At 29.7% G+C, this 21934-nt stretch overlaps 2 protein-coding genes and 1 non-coding gene across 3 annotated transcripts; all 3 read right to left on the reverse strand.

Annotated features, from left to right (window-relative positions):
• Positions 1-1874: 1874 nt before the first annotated feature.
• LOC113867027 (putative pumilio homolog 8, chloroplastic) lies at positions 1875-5202 on the reverse strand. Its single transcript, XM_027501945.1, has 5 exons — positions 3926-5202; positions 3670-3832; positions 2533-2696; positions 2066-2321; positions 1875-1979 (listed from the first exon to the last, which is right to left on the reverse strand). The coding sequence occupies exons 1-5, from the start codon at positions 5200-5202 to the stop codon at positions 1875-1877; spliced, it is 1965 nt and encodes a 654-aa protein (XP_027357746.1).
• Positions 5203-10151: 4949 nt separating this feature from the next.
• On the reverse strand, positions 10152-13099 carry LOC113872149. The gene is made up of 6 exons (XM_027509466.1): positions 12877-13099; positions 12615-12755; positions 12450-12523; positions 11357-11489; positions 10973-11245; positions 10152-10604 (listed from the first exon to the last, which is right to left on the reverse strand). Exons 2-6 carry the CDS (start codon positions 12732-12734, stop codon positions 10332-10334), a joined length of 873 nt encoding a protein of 290 aa, XP_027365267.1. The 5' UTR covers positions 12735-12755; positions 12877-13099; the 3' UTR covers positions 10152-10331.
• Positions 13100-18302: 5203 nt separating this feature from the next.
• On the reverse strand, positions 18303-18375 carry TRNAK-CUU. Its single transcript has one exon. It is a non-coding gene; the product is annotated as a tRNA-Lys (tRNA).
• Between the last annotated feature and the right edge of the window lie 3559 nt (positions 18376-21934).

Below are 21934 nucleotides of genomic sequence, written 5' to 3' on the forward strand. Positions count from 1 at the left end.
TTACATGTATTTAGAAACTTTTACAAATATCTATTTTAATTTATAAAATATTATAAAATAAATGATGTGATATGTCATGTGTCAATGCAAAGCTGATTTTTAGTTTGCTAGCACTTGATGAAGAAAAGTTGACAGCAAAAACATAATTAAGTCAACTTTTAATTATAATGAATACCCTATGCATGAATATAAAAAATAAAAATAAATTAATCTCATATCACCTTTTTCTCAAATTAACTAAAGTTGTTATAACAAGTTTTAAAAGTTATAATATCTATAATTTAATTTTTAATAAATTTTGTACGCTAAAGATCAAATATTAATTTTGTTGCATAAAGAGATTCAAGTATTAGTTATTAAAACATATCTTTTAAAGTATTTTTTACAATTATTATATATTTTATTTTATATTATTTTAAATTAAATAAAAATATTTTAAAATAAAGATAGAATTGAAAATATAAAATAAAAATATAATCAAACATAAATTTTAATATCAATAAAAAAATCAAATTAAACATTTTTTCTATATTTTTAAAAAATGTACTAAAAAAAATAAAATGAAGTAAAAAGAGTAAAGCAAGTAAAAACAAATAAAATTAGATACTTGTAAAATGAATCAGATGAGATAAAAATACCTAATTCATGTACTAGAAAAAAAAATGACAAATGTAAAAGTTTCATATCTTTCAAGTCACACGTTATGTTTTACCAAATCAACATTTCTTTAACTTAAATTTAATTATAAAATTGGTAAATTTTTATAAAAATTAAATAATAAATATATAAAAATTAATATTATTAATTCATAAATCTTAATTTGTTTTTTAAAATATATCTAATGATCTAAAAATTTAAAATATATGTAATAATTTAAATAAATTATCCAAGTAATAAAAATAAAATATAAAAATTATTTTTCTAACTTGTCATGTATTAATATAATAAGTACTAAAATAAAATAATTCACAAAACAAGCTATCATATTTTTTTTTTATGTACTATCTTAACCATTAAGATAATGAATAATATTTTTTAGAACATTAGAAAGATAATTTAAATATAAATATATATAAAAATAATAATTTAAATAAAAATACTTGATTATTATAATATGAGACTAAGTCGTTAAATTTTATTTAAATAGCTATGGTAAAAAGAAATAGACAAAAGTCGTCACTACTAACAAACTTTCAATCTTGATTATTTATATATAGAAAATAATTTTTTCATATTAATATAAATTTAAAAAATTTTATATTCGATCTCAGTCTTTCATAAATAATAAATTATAATATTTTATTTATAAATTAAATAAAAGGTTTAGATCAAATGTAAATTTTAGATTTATTCTAGTGCGAGAAGATTAGTCTTTATATATATATATATATATATATATATATATATATATATAATTTAAATAATAATAATAAAATTAGATGTTATATGAATTACAAAATAGATATTTATTTAATTAAAAGCATTTTTCTCAAATCATTAGAATTCTTAAAAATTGAAACCAGAAACAAAATCTAAATCTCTAAGTTATTAATAATTAGAAACCAAATACCACGGAACAAATTAATCTGTGTACAAAATCTAGAAATTAAGAAGTCCTGGATGTTCCATATATAACAGACAACAGATGGAACAACAAAATAATACAAGACAACCTATTCAAAGCATAAGCTGGAAACAATACTTGCCTTGTGGAATGATGAGAGTGAGACCTGTCTCTCTCTCTGAAAAAACATAAACAAAAATACATACTTAAACTAATGGTTTATGCAGTTAGATATAAAAATAAAAAAAGACTACAATTATAAATTGTAGCTGAGTCTAGTGAAAACAACAACACATGTGACTGTTTCACATCACTTCTTGAGTAGGCTCCCAGAGAAAATCCTCTTGCAATATGGACTGGTGCGCAAGATTTTGTGAGGACGAACTGCTTCAACTAAAGATGCATGCAGAGACCCCTGTTTAAAACAGATAGACACATAATCTTTAAGTTATATCAACTTTAAGCTACAATGACAAGAGAGTTAAATCATTTTCTTCAAACCTTAGTAACAGTTAAAGCAGATTGAATGACATAGTTGGCATATGGGTCTTGCAGCAACTGTTCAAAGTGAGGGGCAGATAGCAATTCTCGAACTATTCTTGATCTGCTGTCTCCAATGTGCTTAAGGCATTTTTCAACCACGTGACTGCTAAATTTCTGAGTAGACATGTTTACATAATTCCCTTTGAACTGACCAAGCAGTTTGCTTGACGCATTTGGGGTCTCCATCTCTATAATATATTGAACAACATAGTTTCTGCACGATAGTTTCAGTCAGCTTTAGCTTAGAATTTCACATTAATAAATATTAAATTATAAACTCTAGAACAACTTATGGATAGAATTATGACCACTTCCACATCATGTTGCAATGTTTTCAACATCTATGTAAAACTGAACCTGATTCAGGAAGAAAAGCAATAAATAAATAAACAAACTAATATAGACGAGGATCAAATGCAAATTACCCAAATGGATCCTGAGCAAGGAGAAGCCCGTGTTTGCAGATTTCTGTGACCAGCTTATCTCTTTGTTTTCCCACTGAGTGATCAATGCAACGTTGCAGTACACAGCATCCATGTCGATGAGTTGCTATGTCAACACAAAACTTCACGGCAGCTTCAAAAATAAACTGCCATGATGATAAGAGAAACAAGAAACAACTTCACCAAGAGGCTCCACGGAAACAAACAATGCATTAGATATTAAACCATGATATTTAAAACACCCTGTGAGTCATTAATGGCAATGCAAGTTAGAGAAAGATTGGAAGTAAAAAGAAAAATGACATAGCACAGAAAGAAAATGGAAATTAAAAAATGTAAAAAAGTAGTATCACATAGATCAAGGTGAATTCTAGTTCTAGGATCGAAGAAGGTAGACTCAATAAATACCGAACTTGGCTGTGATGACTAACCTTTTCGTAACTTCTGATGATAAAGATCAGACAAAAGCATATGACTTGTTAAATAATAATGTATCACACAGATTATCAACAAGAAAGAGGCCAGAGAAACTGTCCAACACTAGAAACATATGAAGCGGGTAATGAAATAGTTTAAGCATCACTGTATGAATACAATATATAATTCACATGATATGAAGGTATAAGGTATAAGACTTAAATATAAGATGAATACTCACCACTCAATTTATGTTGATTAATATGAGATGAATTTGAAGCTAAATTACTTGACTTTTTGTAAGTTTGTTTCATTTAAGAGGAATAGTTAAAAGCCTTACCTACCTATTCCTTATGCCTTTGATATACGCATGCAACGAAAGAGAGAAACGGAGATGCATAACTAATTCCCATACTAGACAATGTCAAATCAAGGTTTGTATTAGGATAATATGACTGCTATGGCAATACTTTTCTTTCTTTGACATGTAGATCTTTCAGTGAGTCAGAAATGTCTAAAATAAGTAATGCTACTAAGAAGCTAGTTTCTCTTCACAGTACGCACATGAACACTGCATTGCCATACAGTTACTTGCATAATAATGTTCAAGAAATACAAAAGAACAAAACTAGGGTAAAAAAATGGGAATAAAATTGACTGCGAAACCTAAAAATGGTACAAGAGAGAAGTGTGGTACACTACCTGATTATCTTGACAGCTAAGGCATTGCAAGCAACGTTGTATGACGTGGTTTCCATTCAGATCCTTAATAAGATCAAGAAAACCTGGCTGAATAGCAGACTTCACCAATGAAATTTGCTTAGCGGAGTTAAGGGTCTCAATCAGCTTCTGTACCACACGCGTCCTGTGGCATGAACACAAGTATTAACTCACCGAACAAAATAAAGCACTTGCTTTATCCCATAAATAAAAGAATAAGAATGAAATTCTTAATTACCCGTGTGTATTTAAAGAGATGCGAACAAGCTGTCCTGGATCCTTAGTCAACATGAGCACAATCTGCAACTTTTGTTCATCGTTGCAAACATCCAGCAACTTCTGCACAAGATAATTACCAAAAGAATCCATCATGAGTTCCACCACATTACCGATGATTCCCTCAAACACCGCACACATATTCTGATAGGTTCCCTCATCAACCAGGCGCTGCAGAAAGCGACAACCGTTTTGATCCTTTGCCATCTTATACATGTGACCTTGCACATCGTCAAGAGAATAAAAGTTCAGCAGCATGGGGAGTGTGAAATCACTACCGAGAGTGCCGTTATTCTCAAAAACATTCCCAGAAGGAGGACCATGAGAGAAGTTCTTGGGAACATTCTCCCCCGCAACCTCAGCTCGTGGACTAGTCCTTCTACAGCCCGTCAAAGAACCGAACCCGTTGTCAATGCAGTGTTTTACATCTTTCCCTTGTATGATAATACTGTTGTCACATCTAAACGCAGCAGGGTCAAAAGCACGTTCAGTGTTGTTCGTAAAAGCCCTTTCCTTTTCTGCACCATAAAAATGCGATGGAGCATTAGGATTCAAAGTCATTCCAGTGTGCGTCATCTGAGAGAGCCTAAACGGGCTCTTGACCCTCCAGCTACCTTCAGAATCCATTCCAGCTCCGAGAGCGTTTGAACCCATGAAACGATCACAGAGAAGCTGATAGCTACTAGTCCCCTGTTGCTCCTTCTTCCTCTGTTCCGCAACGTGATGATACATTTGATAAGCATCATCACGAGGGAGAGAGGAGCCAAATGGGGTGCCAAAAGTGTAACCTTTCCCAAAAGCCGCATTGGTAAGATGCTCATATACGAGGTTTCCTGGTTCACTGAAACAAGAAAAGGGAGCCTGAAAGGGACATGCATCGTATTCATATCCCCTGGTTTGGGTTCCATCGAAGACACTGATGTTCATCCTGGAGAAATCGTTGGAGAGTCCCAGATCATTAACCCACTTGGTGTCACAGAGATTGGAGGAGTCAGAGTCGAACCAGAATTTGTGATCGTTGCGAGAGGGTGCATATGGGTTGGAATGAAACCCGTTCGCAGAAGAAGATGAAGAAGGATTCACCCTGTTAACAGGGGACCCAACAGCCACGTGGTCAGGGTGAAGGTGATGATGAACGCGGAGACATGACGGCGTTGTTGGGGTGCTGGGAATCCCAACGAACCTTGTTTCTGGTTCTACGTCGTTGTTTCTCCTTGTGTCGTCTGATATCTTCAGCATTGTTGCTGCGATGGCGGATTTCAGAAACAGAATTGAATCCTGTTTGTTAATTTATATTTTAACGGCAAAAGGCACGTGAGAAAGGACGGAATTAGAAAGGACACGAAAGTGTGGCCATGAGAGTGATAGCATATGAATCTGGTTTTGATTTCATGGGGATTTGTGAAAAGAGAAAAGAGAATAAGGATTTTGATACTGACAGTGTCTAGTGTATCGAGGGTACTGCTCACGCCCACAAAGGAACAACCAGCGGCGTTACTAACAATAAGAAAGGCCCTTCTTTTCTCATACTCAGCTATTTTTAAGGGTGATCCAAATCGAAGCCATATTATCTGTTACAATCTTTCCATAATTCTGTTTTACTTTCTCATTGATTCGATTTGATTTTGTTTAATCTCTAGAATATTTTAGTTATACCTTATTTTTATTTTATTTTCTGCCCTGTTTTATAAAACCTTTATTCATATTAAAGGAAAGAGAATAAATTAAAAAGTGATATATAATAATAAAGGAAAGAGCATTTGGTGAAAATAATTTCTTGAGAATTATGTTCTTCTTTTGGAGGGATTATGTTTTTTAATAATCATGTTTTCTGTCAATTTTATTTTAAATAGTATTTCTTAAGAATATTAATACTTTTCAAAAATATTATTTTAAAAAATTTTAAATTGGAAAATTTAATTTACATTGTAATTCTTACTCAAAACATTTATAATAGAGCAGTGCTCGTTAATACAAAAGATTTTTAAAACATAAATTAACATGATTTTAAATTTTATATTTAAAATGTATAGAGAGAATGTGAGTCAGGATTTATTGACCAATGTTAAACTTGGAGCTTAGTAATTTTTTATTAATATTAAATTTATTAATTTAAAAGCTCTTATAAAATAAATTACTTTTATAAAAAATTTACACGAAAATAAAATTAACAAGTACTTTATCACAATATTCATAGGTATATTTCTTTAGGTTTAAAACCATTCAAGAATATAATTGAAATTTATATTATTAATTTTTATTTTTATAAAAATATAAATTTCTCGCCTTTTTCGTGAAAATATTTTCTAAAAACCTAATTAAAAAAATTCTAAAATATTATTTTATAGATTTTTTTTAAAATTGTACCAAATATAAAAATTTAACAATTTCTAACTGCAATATTTTAAAAATTTAAGAGAATTCCATATCAAGAACCCCCTTAATTTTAAATTTATTAAAATTATATTAAAACAATTATTAATTATGTTTTAAAGAGTAAAATCGTGTAAAAAATCAATGTGTTGAAAAATATATACATTGCCAATATATTTTAAAAAAGACAATTAAAATTTAACAAATCCAATTAAATACCATAGAGGTTAATAATATTTTTCTAATCAAACAATCCAAAATTAAATAAAAAAAAAAATCTATACACTATAAATATATTGAATTAAATTCATAAAATTATGTGGTTAAATTTATTTAAATATTAATACATTAATTTAAAAAATTGCACTCAATTTAAAAGTTTTTATTATAAAATAAATTTTATTTTTTATTTTAAATAATATTTCTATCCAATAATTTTTTTATGAATAACTTCTCTCACTACATCTGTGAAAAAAAGCAAAAAAAAAAAAAAACATGCTGCTAACTTAATTAATAAATTTTAAATTTCATCATAAATTAAGCTTGTTTTATTTGTCATTAATTAAATATATGTTATATTTTTATAAAATTAATTAGAAATAATTTAGATGAATAAAAATTAAATTAAATAAATTTTATTTTGAGAAAATTGTTTTATTTATTTTATACTTGTTTTTTATAATAATTCAACAAAGTACATTAAGCGCTTTCAATTAATATTTTAAGAGTATTTATTAAATTTCTTTAAATTATTGATTAGATATCATTTAATATTTAAAAGAAATTTTATTTAGTGTACAATAAAGAGTCTCCAAGTTTTTTTTTTAAGAAAAAAAACGAGCAGCAGAAATAAGAATATGCAACGAATGCTGTTTCTTTTTGCTGAATTCGTTTTTATTTTTCAACAAGTCAAGAATATTTACTCCCATATTTTATGTATTGATCAGTAATTTTTTCGTATATGTCATGTATAATGTTAAATTAAATTATATTTCTAATTTAAAATTTAGTAAAATAAAAAAATAAAACTTGTTTATAATGATATTTTTATGATATTAAATAAAATAATTTTTATAAAATTAGTATTTAAGTTAATATTAAATAAAACTATAATATAAAAAAATACGTCATAACAATAATAAAAGCGTTAAAAAAAATATTATTTACAAATAGTTCAGAAACTGTTTCCTTCCGCGTTGAAGTAAAAAGTTATAAAACCTTTAGTTCTGAGAATTTAGTTTTCAAAAATTATATATAACGGTTGTTTCTTATAAAGTTCAAATACCGTGACATTTTATAAAAAGACTTTTACATTGCAGTGACGGCGGAAAGAAAAAAAATATTATATAAGAAGGCAAAATAAATTATAAGACAAAAATATTATTGTTTAAAATTTTAAAAATTGAAGACAAAAATAATTTATTTTAAAATAAAATTATTTTGTGGAAAAAATTTTAAAAGATTGTTTTGAATAATTCTTCTTATTTCAGATACTTAGAAGTGAATATTTATTCTAAAAGGTTAGATATAAAATTCAGTCTAAATACAATGAAGATTTATTGTTAAATTTTAGGTACTCTCTGTTTTAATTCTGAACTGTTCAATGAAAAAAGTTTCCACTACATCATTCATGCTTTTGATCTAATGTCGTGTTATCGCAGTCACACATTTAAATAAAAATAAATTTGAAAAACATTTTTTCATAATTTTTTTAACATTCTTTATTATTAAATATATTTTATTAAATAATTTAAGCTTATTTTTTATTTAATAAACATAAATTTTGTCTAATCTTAAAAAATATATTTAAAATATATGGTCGGCCTTCTTTAAAATGCAAATAATAATAAAAATTTTCAACAATAAAACAAATAGTTTCTATGTTATTCTTTTTCACGCAGTATACTTGCATCTTGCCAATGGATTTATCTTTTATGTTATCGAGAATATCACTTTGGCAATGGATATTGGTATAATCGCATTAATTGGAACAAAACTTTTCCTTGTCTTTATGAAAAATTAAGATAATTATTTGTTCTACTATAAAATAATTTTTTTATAATTAAAAAATAATAGTCTCACATTCTTTATGCAACACTCTATCGAGTTAATTTCAACTCCATTTTCTGAAATGATTCTTCTGTGTTCTCTGGTAGGAAGATAATTGAAAGAATAGTTACAATCAGAAATGGAATTTTTCCAAAATGAATATAGGTTTCATCATTTATCTTAAAAATAATTACGACCTAGTATAAAGAATTTCTGTCGTCCTATAATTATACATACCAGCCACTGGCTTAAACCGGCATAATATTTCATTTTTTGTAAAGTACTTTCAACTAATTTAATCAAAAGTTAAAGTTAGTTATTTTTTAAAAAATAGTATGATTTAATAATATTATTCTTATTTAATGTTATTAAATCTAATCCTATTATGAAAATTTAATTTTATTAATTTTAATTTAAGTTTTTACCTATTTCATTTATTAAGAATAAATTAAAAAAACATAATAAATAATTCATAAAAATTATAGATCAGCTTCATAAAAAAGACTCTTGGAATATCTTATAAAAAGAACCAAACCTAATAACCAACGTTGAAAAGAAAATATTGAATTTAGACTTATTGATTCTTAGAAATATAGTAGAGTAAACACAATTTCTTGATAAATTAGTTTTCAAAATAATTTAAAAAGCTCGTTAGTCATTGACATAGTCAAAGACACTTTAGTCTAAGTAATATCTGTATTAACTTTTATCATATAAAGTGACACTTGGATGGAAAAACGTCGTTTCTCTTCCCTTCATCCCAAAACACGTTCTTCTTTCCCTATCCACCACTCCCAATTGTCTGTACCACAACAACAATGGTTTGGTAACATTGCATATGACGATGATGTACGTGAGGCTTTAGCGTGATGAAGCTGCTTTTGGAACCTGACATAGATTCAGAGGTCATGGACAACTGTGAAAAAATAATATTGGATCTAATGAAGGAAATTTTAAAGGTGATATGGAATGGAGAGAAAGATGAAAATTTATAGTAATTTAGCGAAGTGTAAAATGGTGGTGTCACCACCAACAAATCCACCTCTCACTATATTCCAAGCTCTTACTGGAGTGACATTAGAGCACTGTATTTTATACCCTTCGTCTTTTTTGGGAACCTCAATGCTCAATGCTGCCACAGTTACAAAAGTTGTAGGTAAGATGACTGACTTAGGAAAAGCAACTAGCATCAAACGATTTCTGCTTGGAAGGGGTTGTTGCCAAATATGTAGTAGATGACTAAAATGAGTTAAGATTGGTGAACAGTAACTAAGAGAAAAGGAAACAGTTATTTTAAATAACATCTATCGTGTCACTCAACGATAAATGTTTATACCATTATAATAAAAATTATAAATTAGACTAAAATGTTTAATATTTGACGAAGTGAAAGGCTAATAAGTCTTTTTAAGAATTTCAGGAACCAATTTATTTAATATTCACAATTTCAATGTCCAATACAGTGTTTACTCAAATATAGTATTTATGGTATCGCAGCTTTTGCCCTCATGTTGGTGGTACATTGCGAGTGCTGGTGCGGTGTTGGCGTCGTTGCAAAGCAGGTGCTAATGCTAGCAGTGGCGCAGTGCAGCAATGTTTGGAACTGAGTTTGGGCGTTAAAGGTGTGCATTGTGGTGCTGATGCTAAATCGAGTGTACCAGCCAAATATGTATATCCAAAAGGCAAAATCAACTTTGGTGCGCATTATTAAAAGCTATATTGCATACTTATGAATGTAAGACTATATAGAGCGAGTAATGATACAATGGATCAGGTAAACAGTCCAAATCACTCATTAAAAGCAAACACGGAGGAAAACACAGGATTATGGACATACAACCAATTAGCAGATGGTCCTTTTTGGTCAAATAATATAATAACACATCCCCACTAAAAATTAATTAAAACAAAACAAGACAGTATGAAGATAAGTTAGACCTAATAAATTATACCAAGGCAATGCTGCTCTCGCCACCAGGTGGCTTCCGTACACCCCCTAAGTAGTCTCTAGCTTCTACCTTCCCATCAGCAAAGATGTTACTACCACTCATCTCTCGTAGTTTAGCCCCACTCAATGATTTCTCAGCAGATGAAGGCGGCACATCACCTTTGAATATGTCATTCCCCGAAAGTTCTGCAAATTTCTTGTCATAAATCTTCTTTGCTGTCTTCATAATTGGTTCCCCTGTAGACATGGTATCACCTTGATCCCCATCAGCCTGTAAAACCAAGGTCATAGCGCAAGCCATTAAAATGCATAAAGGCAGGCAACTGTTACATTAAAACATTGCAATATGCATGAAGAACATCATCTTTATGCCCCCCTCCCCCTACATAATTTATACACCCAGCAAAATCATGATGGCCCACAATATGCATTATCTGTTCCACGAAGCAATAACTTCAGCTTTTCTTGTTAAAACATTGTACTGGTGGCATGTTTGTCTGAACAAAATTCTATATGCACTCTCTTTCCTCGGGAGGTTATTGGAAGTACAATCCAAATCTTAAAATTAGGAGAACAAAATTGAAATTTGAAAAGTATTCACCCAAATAATTCAGGTTAGCAACTTATAGTGGTGCATACATGACGTTCTCCAATGTCTATGCTCCCTTTTAACTCCAGTATGCGAGGAGTTATTGGCCTGGGTTTGATTTCTGGTGGTGGAGCAAATATGTCATGACCGCTGAGCTCCTTGCACTTCGCATCAGAAAGCTGTTTTTTCAATTGAGAGTCTTCACTTTCCAGAGTTCCACTTAGCTCACGCTGCTTGGCCACCTCAGGCAAAGTAGTAGGTTTTTTTGGAGAAACACTCTCCTCCTCACCAAAGGAGATATGGCTGATTCCAGCAATTGTTTGCTTCAATTAAAGAAGAAACAATAAAAATACAGGTTAGCCGAAATCCACTGCAAATCTATGATCAATACAATATGTAGAAGCATCTGTGTTCATATATACACGAATAAATACCTGGTACATTCGTACTCCAGTCTTATTTGGGGGAGGGTTGGCACTGCCAGTTTCTGCTGTCTCATCTTCTCCATTGGCTACAAATATTCCACTACCAGTTATCTCCTTCATCTTATACTCCGAACAAGGCTTTCTGGAAATTCCACGGCTAGATTATTTCAGATGCCACAGAATATAAAGACAAAAAGTAAATTTGATCCAGGAGTCAGAAGTAGGAAAAAGTGCAAGTTCCGTTCATAATATGATTAAAAAATTCAGTTTGAATTCATTACACTCCCAACTCTCAAATCAAATGCTAAAATAGGAACCTTGTAGCATCATAAGACAAGAAACTGAAAACTACAAGTAAAGATACAAGGAAACCAACGCGCTCTATTCTCTATCACTGTTTTGAAGCTCCAACATTGGGAGAAAGGGAGAGGGAGAGAAAGGATAGAAGAAGAAATGGTGTTTCTTCATTCCGAGAGAAGCGGCCATATGTCCCATTTCTACAAGAAGCCAGAGTTGATACCGGCAGCTCAATGTTGGATTACAGTACACAAAAACACAAAACAAGAATGAGGGTTTTGCAGTGACTAGAAAGACAACAATGAAGGTATCATGAATGGAATTTCGTATTACTATTTTTAACCAGCCTGAGTTTGCAACTGACTGAATTATCTCATTTTACCACTTTCCTTTTCTAAAAGGAAGAAGCAAGTGCTACGGAAATCAGAAGAGGAATAAGGAAGCACGGTTTAAATGATAGATCCAACAACTCAGCCAATCCCATTCCACCTTTTTTCAAACATTAGCTTCCTACTAATGGGTGGACTAGTTAAGCAAGATACTCCACAGATAATATGCTCAAATTGTTAGAGTAATAGTGTCAAAAAAAAAAAAAGATTACAGATCAACGACGGAAACAACGTTTCAATCAATCGGAAAATGACACAAATTGTGACGTATTTTGGGGAAGAAAAAAAAAGGAACCAGCTCCTTCCAGAGTTACCATAAATTTCGGACAATAAAGCGAGTTGTTTCAAAGTATTGATAACAAAAAAAACGAGAAAGTTGAATTTGCGGAAAATAATGAGAGTAGAGTAGATCTCACCGTTTGTTTAAGCTCTCGACCTCTTCATCAGTGACCTGACCCCCAAAAACCACCTTCCTGATCCCATCGGACGGCTAAAATTGTACGATACAAGAAAAAAAAAACAAAATACGAAATTACGAATGAAACCAAAAAAAGAAAGGGAATATTAAATTTATATAATACCTGGTGAGAACGAAGAGCAGAGGAAGGAGGAGCTGGGGAATCGGCAGGTGAAGTTTCGGACCAAGTGAGCAGATCTGCGGTTGAAGTGTAAGGCTTCCTCACCGGAGTGCTTCTCTCCATATTGCTAAGTCACACAATGCCCTGCTCAACCAATTAACCCCTGTTACTCATCACTCTTCACTCTTCACTTTCTCTTCCTCCCTCCAATAAAACCAAATAATTAAAATAAAAATTTAAAAATGGAAGAGGGTGGGGACCGTGCCTGTTCCTGGGTGCGCAAGGTCGTTATGTTAATCTTCAGCGCAGGAATGACAACGATGACCTCTCGATCTCCAAGATTCTTTTTGCTCAATGTAGAGAGAGCAGAGGAGAAAGTTTATTTATATAAATTTATATAAACATATATAAGGACAGGTAAATGGGTTGAGTGTAGCGTAGATAGAGAGTGAAGAGAATAGTACAAAGTAGAAGCTACTCTTCTGTTTTAAAACTAAGCAAGCAAACGTCAACCACGCACACTCACCTCTTTATATAACCCTCTCGTTTCTCTTTCTTCTTCTTCTTTTTTTCACTTTTTTTTTCTTATTATTTATATTTATTTACTCTGCTCTTAAATTTTGAATCTTAAACCGCCCTTGTATATTTGAGTATACATACCTCTTTTTGTTGTTTGGACGGTAACCATGTGCGCCGCATGTACCGCCACATGTCGGTTGTTACAAGAGTGCACATTAATTTTACATTCTTGCCCTCCTCCCCTAATGCCACTGTTGTGCCCCCGTTTTTTTTTTTTCGCCTTGATCACCCCACCCACTTTGTGATGATAACTCAACACAGTTTACTTTTTTTTTCCTGCTAAATTTAGTCAAAGATTAGCCACATAAGCCAACTGCTACTGAAAAGTGTTAATTGATGCAAAAGGGAAATAATGTTAATGTCTGTGGACCTTGATTTGTAAAAAAAAAATGCTTCATACACATCTTTTATATATATATATATATTAAAAGTTGTAATTGACACTGATAATAAATTTTTTTTGTAACTCAACCATTTTCCTGAACAGAAGCAGGTATTTATCTATGGCAGGAAACAAAGATGTAGATGCGCCTAAGCTCGTTGGCAAATGGCAACTGTACTCTACTACCTAGTGGGTTCTACATCGAAGCGTTACACATTCCCTGGGATCAAATATCTCGTGACGATCATGTGCAAAAAGTCAAGGATTGCCAACTAATTTGTGACTTTATAAAATTTTATTCTTAGGAATGGAGAAGAGAGGCATTCAATCAAGTGACCTTTTTCATGAACTGGGAGATTGAGCTTGAATTCTCTTTTTATATTTCACTGAATCGAAAACCATTCGTGGGACACAAGCAAAAAACGTAAAAAGGTTTCACGTGTGGCCTATTGGCATCTCTCATCAACATTGTGATTCATAATTATCGGCTTGGTGCTCTCAAACATGAAAATCTCCTCTTCACATGCGCCCTCAGCAAGCCTTTGCTTTTCAGCTTTTTCTTTGCCTTCTTTGGGGAAAATTCCAGTCGATAATAATAATAAAAAAAAAAAAACGTGGCTACCGAACAAGTATAACAGGAGAAAGATAACCAGCAGTTGTGAGGGCATTTTCGTCTCCTGATATAATTTAGCTGATTGTGGGAATGCAACGGTATCTAACCTAACGATAAAGTTATCCGTTAGAAAGCAAAACCCAACCGGTTGCTTGTAGCACTTATTACGGGAATAATTCAAATTTTAAAATTCTTTTGTTGCTCAGTTACAAAAATGTCCTTCCACACCCTTATTTTATTTGTTTTTTTAAACGTCTCTTTGTTAAGATTAGGATTGTGGAGAGTGCCCTGGTGATTCGAAAAGTTTATGAATAAATTTCATTTCGATTATTGTTGTAAAAAATATACATTTATTCAATGAGTAAGGAAAAAAAGAAAAACGTTTTTAGTGTCAAAACTCGATCTATACACGAAACTATATTAAAATCAATCAATCAATCTTTCTAATGAAAAAAGTTATTGGCAAAATGTTCTTTATAAGCAAAAGTTTTAAATATTAATATTATTCATGTACATAATGGAAGAGATTTTTTTAATAAAACGTGTATATTAATTAATAAATTTTATCCGATGCCTATTAACAAAATATGTGTCTGATCCTATTATTTAGCTAGGTATCGACTTTGATTAGATTCTAAGCATTATAATTAAATTTAAATTTATAGGTATTTATCTAACTCTAATCCGACTTTAACATATATACATATGCATGCTTGTGTATATGTTAAAGTTTCATTTTCACAATCTTATGTTTTATACATATTAATAATAAAATTAAAAGTATGTAATTAAATTTATCAAAATTAATTTTATGTAAAAAAATTCCAATGATAAAGTAATTAAATCCTTTGCATGTGCATATAATTGAAGACAAGAGAAAAAGGTAAAAGCAACAATTGATTATAATAAGAGAGAGAGAAAGAGCGCAATAGCCTCCATTGGTGAACCACTTAAAAAATGGACAAAAACATAATGAAGACAAAAAAACACTTAAAAATAACAAATCAAAATTCCAAGGAGACAAGAAAACAACAGAAATAAGGGGTGGCTAGCTCACTGCTCGGTAGCTCTCCAATGTATATTTTATTTATGGGAAGAATATCGTGTATTTTAAAAAAGTAATAATTATTTATATATTATTTGTTTAAATAATGAAAAAAAGATAAAATAAGATTATTAATTAAATTTGTTATTTAGAAGAAGAGATAAAGTTGAGTAAGGAAAATTTTATAAAATCCTCTCATCTCCTGCCGTCGTTCATTTGTTTAAACTAATTTCAAATACATCCTATAAAGAAAAGGAAGATAATGTAATTTATAGAGGAGAAACAAAATATTAGATATCTCATATGAGATTTATGTTTCCTACATTGATTACATAAGCACGTCAATTCATATGATAGTATACACGCACACATAACTCCATCCACCTCGTAGCTAGCCATCTAATTATAATTCTAAATTATTCTTTCGTTTGCATACTTTATCAGGAATATATGAACACTACGAGACCTCACTCCACTAAACGTGTATTATCTCAAAGTTCATATTCAAGTATTAAAAGACGAGAACAAATTTTATAAACTGCCATCTTAGTTTCAAGAAAAATGCAAATTAGTGTTTAGCTAGATCCTAGTTCTTATGTTAAGTAGATTATAAATTATTCTATATTGAAGTAATTTAGTTACAATAACTAATCATAAAAAAATAGTACTTTAACCACATTTAAATATGTATGTAAAAAATAAATAATTTACTAATTAAAAAATTGCTTATAATGCACATAAAAAATATTCTCATTTAATACATCTTATGTGTGTATAATCTACATAATTAAAAAATTATAATATGTATTTTTTGCCTAAGACTTCTAATTAAAAAAAAAAACACTTCCAGGCAAAAATTAGGAATGAAGATGGGACAGAAATTAGACATGAAAATGGGGAACATGGTTTTCCACGCCCTGTCCAACGTCGAATTATGAAAATATTATTGAAAAATTCAATGAAATGCTTTCCCTAATTTTTTTTTTATATAAGTAATCATTTAAAAGATTTTCTATTTTGTTATAAGGTATTTTGTTTTATGAAATATTTAATATTTTTTAATTGCCATTAATATACAGAGTTACTAAAAAACTAAATTAAAATAAGCAAATTGATAGTCAAATTAAATTCAATGATATTAATGAATAATTTTTTAAAAAAATACTATTATTACAATATTTGAAAAAATTAATTCACTTTAATAACTGTTATTAATTTGTAATTTAAGAAAAGTGTTTTAGAAAAAGTAGTAAAGTACCAATAAAATATAGTAATAACATTAAGTATGACATATTTTTCATATATTTTAAAAAAATTGTAGTTTTTAATCAATATCTTAAAAATACGGTTGAATATTATTTAAATAAAATTAATCATTAATATTTTATATATAACAAAATCAATTCCAATTATTGAAAGTGATTCTAAGAGTTAAAATTAAATAGACTAAAATTGTTGCCTTGCATGACAATGAATGACACAGCTTATTTTAAGAATGGTTTTATTTACATTATACGAAATCTAGAAGAAATATTGTTAGTTTCAATTACCATGTAGTGGTGTGGTCATGCAGTTTTCAAACAAAAAGGCATATTTTTGAACAAGGGTATTGATTTTTAGTTCATCTTTTTAAGGACTGAATTGGGTTAGAGGCATATATGGCTTTCATGATTATAACAAGTTTGAGGTTTGGATTCGGTTAGTAAAAATTTAGGGAGAAGGAAGGAAAGAGTGGACCAGAAACCATATGTGGAAAAATGTGACATCATGTCCCACACTTTAGTGCTAACCTAACTTGAAGCATACCCAACTAACAAAATGGAAGGACGATTCCTTAAAGAAGCCATAAGGCCAGCCTTCTACTAGGTTTTTATGACTCTTGATTTCCCTCCCCACCATCTACCCCTGTTAAAATAATATTTAAAGTTGCTATTCATCTGTTACCATCATGATATCTTTAGATACCAAGAAACATAATAATTGGATAGTTTTGTATGGTACGATATGAACGAGTCCAAGCTGTAGTTCATGCTTAAAATAATACATATACTGTGATAATTAATCAGCATCAATGCCATCTTTCCATTTCTCTGCAGTAAAGGCTTGCCAACTGGTGAACTTTCATCCTAATTGACTGAAGAACTCACTGCAAAGTCTGCATCAGGGTCTGGTAGTGACACCAGAAAAGTTTGCTCAGGATGGCAGCAAAATGTTAAAACCCTTGTGATAATTGCACGTCATTGAGAAGAAACTTACGCAAACTAGAGGATAAACGGGTCAAGTTAGCATTTCTAACATACTTAGCTGGTAAGCATTACTGAATTAATTATATATCTTCTTGGATTTTACTATTGATAATTTCAATCAAACAATGTTGCAATATTACATATTTATTTTATCTTAGGTAGTGAGTAGCCACAAAAAAAATGAACTCCTCCTAATTAATATAGGAATTTGGATTAAGTTCGTGAAGGAATATGTCTTCATCAATCATTTAGGCCAGGATCGAAATGAGGTTGAATTATTCGACCTAAATATTAAAACAGATTGATAGCGGGATGGTGATCAACAGGAATATTAGTGGTCCATGATTTAAGTTATACACCGTACAATATCAACTAGTCTTTTAATTTTTCTTTCTAATAATATACTGATTAATTATCAGTTTGGCAATGGATGAGTTGTAGCTGATTCACTTCAATTGTAGTATAGGAGAGTGACCCAGTTAGGTTGGGTTTAATTTAACGCGGCAATTGATGGATAAAAATAAGTAGTTGTTGGTTTAGGGTGTTATTATATGGCAATAACTAGACATCCATTAATTCAATGTGATAATGATTTAAATTATATGGAATCAGAATTAAAGGGGCATTATCATGCTTTGAGTAAGGGTCCGGGCGAGGGATATAATAATTTATATGTCGGCAGGAGGATGAAGAGACAAAGACAAACAGAAACTTACAATGGCCAGAACACCAAACACACACAAAAGGCTGAGCCCATTAGGAAACACCTGTTGCAATGCCCCCCACAAGGTCCATACCAATTTTAAAATATAAGTTTCATACAAAACGCCCACCGTGGGGCTCGAACCCACGACCACAAGGTTAAGAGCCTTGCGCTTTACCTACTGAGCTAGACGGGCTAGTTGCTACTTAATATTAATAACCATTTGAAATCTACCGATTCTTTTCCTTTAAAAATCTCTTTTGTTTCAATTCATTTGTAACTTTCGAATTTTTCAAAACATAATTAAATATATTTCTCAAAGTTGTGGCTAAGTAGTTTCTTTAACCCTTATGTGTTTAATTTATATGTTATATAGAGAAAGTTATAATACATTGACTCAATTTGTAAAATTGGAACATTTTATACATTTTAATAACCTAATCAATAAATCTGACTAGAATTATTTATATGTTACATAGCCTATAAAATATATTAAATATAAATATGTTAAATAAATTTTTAAAAAGGGTTTTAAAAATAAAATACAGTACAAATTTACATTATATTTTATTTTTAAAAACAAAAAACTCTTTTTAAAAAGAAAACAAACATGCCAGATGTTTTTATTTTTATTTTTCTGTTTTTCTTTCTAAAACCAACAAAAGTTTAACTAAAAACAGTTTTAAAAATTAAATTATCAAATTTTTTTTTCTAAAAACAGTTTTATAAAATTGTTTTAAAATATAATTTATAAAAATTTAAAATTAAAACTAAATTAACAAGCTCTAACTGTTTCGTTATCTTTATTTTTTTCTAAATTATATTTTTTATTCATGAAATTTTTTTGCATACTAATAATTTTTTTCGTTCTTGTTATAATATTATATATTGATCGTAATCCAGATATATGTATATTTGCCATCTCATAATTGTCATAATATTATATATTGATTGTAATCCAGATATATGTATATTTGCCATCTATATATATACACATATTGCAGTAGCACTAGTTATATAAAACTTTTATCATTCATATATGTATATACGATATATTTTTACCTTTTATTTATTTTATTTTATTTTATTTTTTCTTTCCTTTCTTTCTTTCATCCTTTGTTGATTTGGCACTTTTATGATTCACAAATAGTAAGTAAAAATTAACTAAATCAGATAAAAAAAATAATGTTAAAAATTTAATTTTTTTTGTCTAATATTTTTATTGTTGCTATATTTGTTTAATCGTACACATCTTATTTATCTATTAATGTTCTTATTATTGTCATTGTTTTACTTATATACAAAGTGAACATAATGTAAATTCCTATATCAATTCTTTATTCAATATAGGTAAATTTCATTTTATTTAAAAATTATATCACAAATAAATAAAGTGTTCGCATTAACTTATAACATGACGTATAGCTTCTTTGTCGTCATACATTATAAATTAATAAGATTCATGTGTACCCACGTTACCATTGGTCTTTTACAACATAAATTTATCATATTTTAATTCCAATTAAGAAGGTAATTATTTTATTAATTAATCAACAATATTTTTCTATTTAAATATTATTATTTTTATTAAATCAAAATTATTTTATTAAAGCAACAATTTATAATGTCATTGTGTAGCATCTCTACTTTTGTACGTTTTAAATTGTTGAGACATTTGTATATCAACGTTATCTTGGTCTCACACAATACAAAATTATTATAAATATATTTTAAGTTCCCTCAAATAAACGTCTATCTTTATTAATCAATTTAAATATATTAATTTGTTCTCTTTAAATATTTTTAAAATTGATTTCATATTTAAAAATTTTTAAATCATGTTTCCAACTTGAAGAAAATATTTTTACTAAATTTTAACAAAATGTTCTACAATATAGATGTTCAATTTACATTAACTTTGATTAACAAATAAATCATGAGATAATTATGTATATAATACGCTATCTTAAATTTCTTCAAATATTATTTTTTTAATTAAATTATATATTAAAAATACTTTTTCGTAAATTAAAATATTAGATTTTAAATACCACAGTTTTTACAACGACTTACAATATGGATGTGTGATTTCCCTTCGCCGTTTGTATTGTTTCTCGTAGGGTACATGTATGACCACATTATCTTGTATTCTAAACATTATAATTTTATAAAACTAATTTTAATTTTAAAAAAATAAATTTTCTTTTGACAGAACTTATTTTTAACCAACCAATTTCATAATTTTTATATAGAACTACGTGATTTTGAGTTCTTCATTGCACCTAGAGATGCGTAGGAGCGGAATCATATCCGTCGAGTCAAAATAATTTTTAAAATATTTTTTCTTTACTAAGATATAACTTAATATTTTTAATAAATAGATATTCTTTCTTTAAAAATAAAAATAGCAACATTATTTTTAGGGTTAAAAAAAATACTTTTCAAAATTATAATAAATTTGTACAATTAATTTAAGGTAACTGTTATTTAAACGAACGTTGTAAGGTGCTAAAACCTTCCCTGCACGTAAAGGACTCTCGAATCTATTTTTGGTTTCAAAGATCCAAATTTTAAGTTTTTCAGAGGTTTTCTTTGATAAATCTTGGTGGCGACTCTACTAATTTTTCTTAAAAACATTTTCGCTGTACCGTTGCGACCGCTCGTTTGCGACAGATGGCGACTTCACTGGGGACAATTTTTTAGAGAGTCAAGCCTTTGATGATTAATTGTGCAAATTTATGTTATTTTGTTTATATTTGTTTAATCCTTTTCTCTTTTCTTATTTATTGGAATTAGTTGTATTATATTTCTTTTATTCGTACATGAATTTTGTAACTTCATTGTATATACTTTTGATATTGTTGTTAATCCTAGGGTAGATGACTATTAATAATTTGTATGGTATTCTTGTATTGTTTAATTTTGCAGCTTTTTATTTCTGTTGAGTTGATAAGGTTTGTATGCTCCCTCGCACACTACCACTTACACATTCATCACACACCTTGAGCGGGGCCGTATACCCGGGTCTGAGTTTGCTTAGAATTAGACGGGTTATGTAGCGGTGTTGTTTTGGACGCATATCCTATTTGACTATCGTGAAAACCCTAGCTAGAGTTTGATCTTTTCTTGATGTCCCACATCTAGTAGACTCCCTACTGTTGTGGTCAACGTTAAGGATTGGATCTTGACTCTAGTAGCCTTTTAGGATTACAAGCTACCTTTGATGAATCTTTACACGTAAAAGAACGCCCTAGAGATTAAGCTAGGTGTGCATGGGCAAAGGTAAAGAGTGCATGGGCAAAGGTTATTCGAAAAGGAAAAGAGTTAGGTGTGAAGAGCTGTGCAGCAAAAGCAAGTTATCGTTAGTGGGTTAATGAAAGGGTCCAAGAGATTAAGCTACCATTCAAAGCCCCAAATACCTCCCAAGAAACTGAATAATCTAATCCAGTATCTATTAAGGATGAAGAAGTGAAAGAATTGAAGCTAAGACTAGCAAAAATGATTGAGAAAAATGTGAGGATGGAAAGGGAACTTCGAGAAAGCCGCCAAACTTGTGCCATTTTGAAGAGAGAGAACAGTGAAAAACAACAGGCTTATGAAGAAGTTTGTAAGAAACAAAAGTTAATACAAAGACATGCAACTAAGGTTCAACGATGTCTTGAAGCTGTAAGCAAAGAGTTGGGATTGAGGGTAAAAGAATGAAATGCAGCCTTGTATGAAAAGCATCAACTGAAAGGTGCATTGTACAAAGCCAA

Source organism: Abrus precatorius, unplaced genomic scaffold (assembly GCF_003935025.1).
Source record: "Abrus precatorius isolate BTA unplaced genomic scaffold, Abrus_2018 Scaffold10, whole genome shotgun sequence".
In the NCBI taxonomy this organism is placed as follows: Eukaryota; Viridiplantae; Streptophyta; class Magnoliopsida; order Fabales; family Fabaceae; genus Abrus; species Abrus precatorius.

Coding starts and splice junctions, on each gene's coding strand:
- LOC113867027 (XM_027501945.1), bottom strand. CDS start 5,202: ATGCTGAAGATATCAGACGACACAAGGAGAAACAACGACGTAGAACCA. Junction 2,322..2,532: donor CTTGCTCAGGATCCATTTGG/GTAATTTGCATT, acceptor ACTATCGTGCAG/AAACTATGTTGTTCAATATA. Junction 1,980..2,065: donor CTGCTTTAACTGTTACTAAG/GTTTGAAGAAAA, acceptor TGTTTTAAACAG/GGGTCTCTGCATGCATCTTT.
- LOC113872149 (XM_027509466.1), bottom strand. CDS start 12,734: ATGGAGAGAAGCACTCCGGTGAGGAAGCCTTACACTTCAACCGCAGAT. Junction 12,524..12,614: donor CTGCTCTTCGTTCTCACCAG/GTATTATATAAA, acceptor GTACAATTTTAG/CCGTCCGATGGGATCAGGAA. Junction 10,605..10,972: donor TAGACATTGGAGAACGTCAT/GTATGCACCACT, acceptor TTGGTTTTACAG/GCTGATGGGGATCAAGGTGA.